Source organism: Spermophilus citellus, assembly GCF_964194105.1.
Source record: "Spermophilus citellus genome assembly, chromosome: 2".
Classification (NCBI taxonomy): domain Eukaryota; kingdom Metazoa; phylum Chordata; class Mammalia; order Rodentia; family Sciuridae; genus Spermophilus; species Spermophilus citellus.
The window spans coordinates 33,432,542-33,440,844 of NC_138183.1; the positions used below are offsets into that span (position 1 = coordinate 33,432,542).

At 43.0% G+C, this 8,303-nt stretch overlaps 1 protein-coding gene across 1 annotated transcript; it reads left to right on the plus strand.

Annotated features, from left to right (window-relative positions):
* Positions 1-107: 107 nt before the first annotated feature.
* Positions 108-4,364, plus strand: ALG2 (ALG2 alpha-1,3/1,6-mannosyltransferase). The gene is made up of 2 exons (XM_081282655.1): positions 108-498; positions 2,913-4,364. Exons 1-2 carry the CDS (start codon positions 151-153, stop codon positions 3,813-3,815), a joined length of 1,251 nt encoding a protein of 416 aa, XP_081138781.1. The 5' UTR covers positions 108-150; the 3' UTR covers positions 3,816-4,364.
* The last annotated feature ends 3,939 nt before the right edge of the window (positions 4,365-8,303 follow it).

An 8,303-nucleotide genomic window follows, 5' to 3' on the forward strand; every position in this document is an offset into this window, starting at 1 on the left:
TTACTAGGCGACCACATATTTGTGCTGATGTGTCCTAACGGACGCACGCGCGGCGGGGCGGAGTCAGCCCTCAGTGGCCAGCGGGTTCCGGGGGCGGAGCTTGCGGGAAGCCCTCTTTCGGGCTCGGGGTGTAGACGCGGCTTCCGGGCCATGGCGCAGAGTCAGGATCCGGGAGGGAGTTCTGGGCCCGGCCCGTCGGTGCTGTTCCTACACCCAGATCTGGGCGTCGGCGGCGCCGAACGGCTGGTGCTGGACGCGGCGCTGGCGCTGCAGGCGCGCGGGTGTAGAGTGAAGATCTGGACGGCACACTATGACCCGAGCCACTGCTTCGCTGAAAGTCGCGAGCTACCCGTGCGCTGCGCTGGAGACTGGCTGCCGCGCAGCCTGGGCTGGGGCGGCCGCGGTGCTGCGGTCTGCGCCTACTTGCGCATGATCTTCTTGGCGCTCTATGTGCTGTTCCTCGCAGATGAGGAATTCGACGTGGTTGTGTGCGACCAGGTGAGGAGGCCACCGGGCCTCGGAGGGAGGACCGCTGCCCAGTGTAGGTCGGAACTGGCCTGTAGACCGGGATTGAGACTGTTTTCTAGTCGTTGCGTGTCGCAGGGCTCACATTCCAGGAAACTTTTATCCTGGAGCCCTGAAGTGGGGCCAGAAATCTGCATTTTAACCAGGTCTTCGGGCGCTCTGCCACAGATGGGACTTGGGGATAGCCCTAAAGCACATTAGCATTAGCGGTCCACTTCTGTCACCTTTTACATCTAACTCGTGTGTTGTCTTCCCTCTTTTCCATTATACTCCTTGACTCTGCTTCCAGGCCACCCTAATCCATCAGCAATGTCTTGGTGTTAAAACACGAAGCTGGGAGGTCGAAGCAGGAGCGTTGTGTGTTCAAGACCAGGCCGGGACAAGATTCCGTCTCAAAATTCAAAATACATTAAAAATAAAACACTCAACTAAACACATTATATCCCCGATAAAACTTTAACATGGCTCCTTATTGGTCTTTGAGGGAAAGTCCAAATTCTTTACCTGTGGCTATTCTAGACTTTTTTCCAACACTCAATTTTTCATTTTAAAAAGTAACATTTCTTCAGGACTTTTAATATTAAACTAAAATTTTAAGTAGTATTAAAGAATACAATGTAAAAGTTCCCCATCCCGGTCCCTTAAGGTAGCCATAGTCAACAGTGCCTGTATCCTCCCAAAAGTTGTGGCTATACCAGTATGTGTGTATCTGTTTATAGATACATCTTATTTGTACATAATTGGGATTATGACATACCTACTGTTGAGCACTTTGCTTTTTTTCAGCAAAAATCTCTTATTTGGAGAATCTTTAGATATCATTACAGAGATTCACTTCATTTTTTGTAATGGCAGGAAATGCACTTTTGTTTGAATTTAACATAATTTCTGCATTCTATTGAAGGATGCTGGTGGTGTGGTAAACATTTCTACACTTTTTTGTTAACTTCTGCAAACATCCTTTGAGTGAATTCCTTGAAATAAAGTTGTAGGTCAAAGAGCACTTCATTTTAAATGTCAGTACTGGTCACCAAATTTGCTTTCTAAAGAGGTTGTGTGGCTTAAATCTCCCTCAGTCTGTGATAGAGCCTATTACTCTGTGCTCTTGTCCACATTGAATATCATCAACCATTTTAATCTTTGCCAAACTGATAAGTGGAAATAGCATCATATTTGCATTTGTTTCCTTAATTATGACTCCTCAATTACTTTTTTGATCATCCTTGCTTATGTGGAAGTCATTTCTTTTCAAAAAATGCAAACATTCCAAACACCTGCATGTGTCAGCCAGTTGAGATATACTGGGTAGAGAAAAAAAGGGGGCTTGGAGGTAGGAATATTCAAGTTCTATATCTGCTGCTTTAAGCAGGTTTGTATATATTTGCACAATATCCCTAAAGCTCACCTTCTTCAAATGTTTTTGTTTTGTTTTGTTGTTGTTTTGTGGTGCTACGGACTGAATCCGGGGTCTTGTGCATGCAAGGCAAGCACTCTACCAACTGAGCCATATCCTCAGCTCCTTCAAGTGTTATGCAAGTGAGCGGGGGATTAAGTGATTTGTAAAGGTTACCCAATAGGAAAATCTCTGGTAATGTTTCTAGTTCATTCTCAGTAATGATTTTGATTGATATTTATGGAGCACATTCTGTATATTAAATTCTTAATATAAATTGGTAAGTATAAAAAATCAGTACATTTCATAATCACAAAAACTATACTAGTTTTTTGTCTAATGATGGTCACCATGTTACATAAGAAGAAACAAATCCAAAGAGGGGTTGATTATTTGATCATGGTCACACAGTTAATAGAACTGAGATTTAAACCCTAGCAATCTTGATTCCAGAATCTATGCTCTAAACTACTGTTGCTCATTTATTAATTTCTTAGGAGGAGAAAGATCCCACAGCTACCTTGTACAACAAGGTAGCCACATATGGCTGTTGAGCACTTGGAACATGGCAAGTCTGAACTGAGATATGCTGAAGTATAAAATATAAACCCGATTTTGAAGATTTAATGGGAAAAACAAGCATTTCGTTCATATTTTTTAGAATTGATTACATTTTAAAATGATTAAAAATATTAAAATCAATTTCATCCTTAAATGTTGAATGTTGCTGGGTTTTTATTTTATTTCTGTTGGATGACACTGGGAGGAAACCACTGGACTTGAAGTGTTGAATGTTTAGCACACATTCTGCAAATGTCTGCTGCCCTTCTATATACTAGTCATTGTACTGGACTTAGAAAGGAGGATACAAAGCAAATCAGAAGTGCCCATGGAGCCACCCACTGGTAGGGAGGGCAGGTTGACTGTTCTTCTGCTGTGGTTGAGGCTGAGTTGACCAGTCACTTTATCTGCTGTTAATTTTTGCTTTGGTTAGGTGTCTGCCTGTATCCCAGTGTTCAAGCTGGCCAGACGGCCTAAGAAGATCCTGTTTTACTGTCACTTCCCAGATCTGCTGCTCACCCGGAGAGATTCTTTTCTTAAAAGGCTATACAGGGCCCCAATTGACTGGATAGAGGAATACACCACAGGCATGGCAGACTGCATCTTGGTCAACAGCCAATTCACAGCTGCCATTTTTAAGGAAACCTTCAAGTCTTTATCTCACATAGACCCTGATGTTCTCTACCCATCTCTGAATGTCACCAGCTTTGACTCAACTGTTCCTGAAAAACTTGATGACCTAGTCCCCAAAGAAAAAGAATTCCTGTTCCTCTCCATTAACAGATATGAAAGGAAGAAAAATCTGTCTTTGGCACTAGAAGCCCTAGTACAGCTACGTGCACGATTGACATCTCAAGATTGGGAGAGGGTTCATCTGATCATGGCAGGTGGTTATGATGAGAGAGTCCTGGAGAACGTGGAACACTATCAGGAATTGAAGAAAATGGTCCAGCAATCTGACCTTGGAGGGTATGTGACCTTCCTGCGGTCCTTCTCAGACAAACAAAAAATTTCACTCCTCCATAACTGCACATGTGTGCTTTACACACCAAGCAATGAACACTTTGGCATTGTTCCTGTGGAGGCCATGTACATGCAGTGCCCAGTCATTGCTGTTAATTCTGGTGGGCCCTTGGAGTCCATCATCCACAGTGTCACAGGGTTTCTGTGTGAGCCTGACCCCTTGCACTTCTCAGAAGCAATAGAAAAGTTCATCCGTGACCCTTCTTTAAAAGCCACAATGGGTCTGGCTGGAAGAGCCAGGGTGAAGGAGAAGTTTTCTTCTGAAGCATTTACAGAACAGCTCTACCAATATGTCACCAAACTGCTAATATAATCAATTTTTTTAAGCTCTATGATACAGTTTTGGAAAAAAAAAAGTAGAAATCCAGAATCTAGCACAGAAGAGATTTTTTTAATAAACCCAAGTCTTGAATGTGAGCTCTTCTTCCTATATACCACAAATCCCTGTCTCAGAAAAAATATTATGCTATGTATATGCAGTGCATACTATCCTGTATCTTTTATGCTATCATCAATCCAAGTCTTACCAGTTTGAAATTTTAAAAAGTACAAATCCATCTTCAGCAAAATATTGTAATTATATTTTCTCTGGATTATTGTTTCTCTGCATGTGAATTTTGAATTATATTATGCCTTAATTGGTTTTGATGGTTTAAGTATATCATCATCAAAGTTCATTAATTTGACTTTACGGCATAATGAGAACGGGTTACTGTAGTGTTAGGAAATTTTGTTAGACTTTTGCCTAGATCCACAGCAAGAGTGCTCTATTTTTTGTTTTTATTTTTTTACAAAGATGATATTGTATTTTTGCACACTGAGACATGACAATAAAAGATTTTTATCAAAAGAGGAGACAAAAGATTAGGTTTTGGCTTCCTTGATCTGTGTTGGTATTAGAAATATAGGTAAGAGCCAAACCTGAAATTAGAAAGCTGAGTAAACTGGATGTTGACCGAAGAGGTCACATTGTCACAACGTACAACATGCATTTTGTTTAGGACCCGTTTTCTGATGTTGTCTGAGTTGCAGCTTTGTTAATATCTGTTATATTAATTAGATTCCTACTAAGTAAACATAGTACTCAATTATCTGTCAAGGCCTGGCTTAAATGCCACTGCTGTGAAGTTTGCCTTGACCCTCCACTTACCTCTCAAACTGGAGGTAATGTCCCTTTCATATATTCTAGGACTCTAACCAGTATTCACCTATTGGTCTAAGTACAAATAGTAAACAAAGCAAAATTTTCAGTGTATTTAAAGATAGATTAATTTTTTGAAAACTAGCAAATATTACTAGTTAAGGGCTCCATGTTAATCATCTCTTAGGAGCACAGACTTGAGAGCCTAACAGCCTGTATGGCCTGAGGAAAAGTTATCTCTGCACCTCAGTTTCTTTATCTATGGTAAATAGGATAATGTCCTGTCATACTTTCCTCATAGTGTGATTATGACAGATTTCAATAATTTAAAGTACTTAATAGTTGGCACATAATGTTAACTGCTGCTATTTTGCAATTTGGGGATATGGAAATTATTACAAGTCTCATGTAGGTTCATTCCACACTACCATATTTTGGGGGGATTCTTTAGAGGTTGAAATTTTAGTTTATAATTCATCATGTGCATCTGTATCACAAGAGTATTTTAGCCAAATAACACCACCAAAAGGCATTCTACAAAGTGAAGTGCCAAATCAATTCCATTTTCTTTGGCATTGTGGAAGTTCACCACCCAGTAAACTAGATGATTCCCCATTTTGTGGTTTGGTGTGCTGTGTTTATGGAATTGGGTCTTTCCAGAAAATCTGGTGACTGGCCACTGGGTTTAAGATGAGCAGAATTAATAATTGTCACCCCTTCTGCTTATTTGACCATTATTTTATGCAGATCCTTTCAAAATGGAATAGATGTGATCATAGAGCTTTAGTTTAGCTTGACTTCATTACCCTCAGCCCCGGTGGTGACATTAGGTCTTCACGGTCTGAGAGGATTGCAAACCCTTGCCTGCCGTGAGCTTTCAGGTTTTTTTTTTTTTTTGGGGGGGGGTGGGTACCAGGAATTGAACTCAGGGACACTCAACCACTGAGCCACATCCCCAGCCCTATTTTGTCTTTCGTTTAGAGACAGGGTCTCACTGAGCTGCTTAGCTCCTCGCCATTGCTGAGGCTGGCTTTGAACTTGCAATCCTCCTGTCTCAGCCTCCCAAGCTGCTAAGATTACGGGCGTGTACCACTGCACCCAGCAAGCTTCCATTGGCTCCTGATTGGATGCCAGCTAAGAATGGAGTTTTGCATATAGGATGTGTTCAAATTTCTAACATGTGGATTAGGGAAAATCAGTGTGGAACTTTGGAGGTGACTTGTCAGGGACTTCATCAATAATAACCCTAGTGCTTAAATAATTGGCTCTTTGTTTGCTGGGTACAACAGGAGATACAGAGAGGACAGCTCATTCCATCCTCTCATTGTCTTGGGGGTGTAGATATACTTCCCTTTGTAGATAAGTGTAGTTTAACAACTTGCCTGGGTCACAGTTTTTGAGGGATAGGCAGAGTCTCAAGGCTCTGATTCTGAAGTCCCACCTCAGCAGGCCCCATGTGTGGTCATGTTGCACATAAATGCAATTCACCCACCTCCCCCTGCACCTCTGCAGGGGCACTTGCCCAGATCCACCAGTTCAGAAAGACTTTGTTCTTCATTTTCTCTTTTCATCTTTGGGGCCATCTGTGAGATGGATATAATTCTCTGTTTTATGCACAAAGTTCAGACAAGTGAGAGTACCAAACAACTGAAAAGGGACTGAGCCAGGTGTCAGTGTTACCTGGTCCATTCAGGACTCCACACAGAGCAGAATTTCTCAGCCTGCTTCCCTTAGACATGAAGAAATATTGTATGTCTCTCATACATACTCGTCCAGTGGGGGCTGGGGTGGTCATGTTGCACATAAATGTAATTCACCCACTCAACTAAGGGGGAGCAGAATTGCAATTCTTCCCGCCTGACAGTGATCCAGTGACTGACAACTGAGCCCCTATCGGTGGCCTTTAGAGTCTGCAAAGCTCATTCCAAGTTGTCCCATTGGTAGGTAATAGATGTGAGCAGTGGGAACATGAGGTTAAGGGGATGATTCTGTAAACTGGGCCCACTGAGCTGACTCCCACATGATTTCTTGTAAAAGGCAATTTACTTGCAGCCTTGGCTTAAGTCAATAGAAATGTTACATTCCTCAGCATACAACCTGTGATCTGCAGGACAAATCCAGACAGAAAGTCTCCCTGCTGGTAAGAACACAGGTTACCTAAAGGGCGGGGGGGGGGGGGGGGGGGACTTTCGTTATCCTTACCCAGACTAGATTCCAGAACTCAGGGAGACAAACAAGTTCCAGTTAGAATCAGTGTGGGCTGAAGTGACCCAAAGCTGCCTTGGACCTTTACCATGAGCAGTGGGGCCTTGGAAGTCTGAGGCAGTCCCGCTGTCAGATGTCAAGAGGTAGACTGGGTGGGACTCTGGAAACTTTTCTGGACACTCTTTCCCCTGAGTGTCCCCTTCTCACCATTTCCTATCCCTTCTGATAAATTCATCTGTTGCTCAGTGACATGTCTGAAATCTTTTCTGACATGATCATAAGAACCAGCATCAGGAGCTCCATGGCTGCCTCAGCTCTGCAGCAGGTCCTTGCTCTGTAAGGCCAAGTGCTCTTCGCAACATCCCTCCGGGTAATTATTACAAACATTTTTACAGGTGGGAAACCTGAGGCTTAAAACCAGGAGGCAATAGAACAAGAGTTCAAGCCTGGGTCAGTGCAACTGTGGGTCAAGAGTTCTTTTAATTGAAGTAAGAACACCTCCTTCACAAATGCTTCACCTTCTAACCTGCCCCAGGCACCCGGTTCTGTCTGCAATATTCTACATCATCTCCTCCTGTTTTAGTCAGCTTTTAGCTACTATGACTAAAAGATCTCACCAGAACAATTGTACAGGAGGAAAAGTTTGAGAGCTCATGGTCTCAGAGGTCTTAGTCTATAGAAGATGGGCTCTATGCCTTGGAGCTTGAGGTGAGGCAGGACATCATAGCGGAAGAGTGTGGCCAAGGGAACCAGCTCACATAATGATCAGGAAGCAGGAACTTCATTCTCCAGATACAAATATATACCCCACAGCCATGCCCTCAATAAGCCACTTCCTCCAGCCACACCCCACCTTTCTCCAGTTACCACTCAGTTAATTCCATCAGGGATTAATTCACTGATTATGCTAAGGCTATAACCCAGTCATTTCTCCTCCAAACCTTCTTGCATTGTTTTACATGTGAGCTTTTGAGAGACACCACATCTAAATCATAATACCTTCTTTAAAGGAAATGAGGCTCCCAAACACTACTGTCCCCTTTACTCACCCAGTCAACCCTTCTGCCTGCCACTACCAGCGTCACTAACTATCCTGTGACTTCCTTTCTTTGTATTTCCAGCTCCCAGATTCAAAGCAAACTGGGACCCCAATGATCACCCAACTGAATTTTCTTTTGCATAGATGGGTAACAGGCCCAGAAGAGAAAGGGACCTTCCTGAGGTGACAGGACAGTTGCAGCCTCCTCTATCTTCTTTCTGAACCCCTTCCATCGCCTCTTCTTTTATCTCACACACACACACACACCCCTCATTTCCTGCCACTTCTAACTTACTCCTTTGTTCCTAACCTCAACCCTCTACAGCTTTGTTCCCTGTGTGAGTGCCACCATTCAGACACTAGTGCCCTCATGACTGCTAACTCTGGGGTGGGGGCATTTCCCAGTGACAGACCAG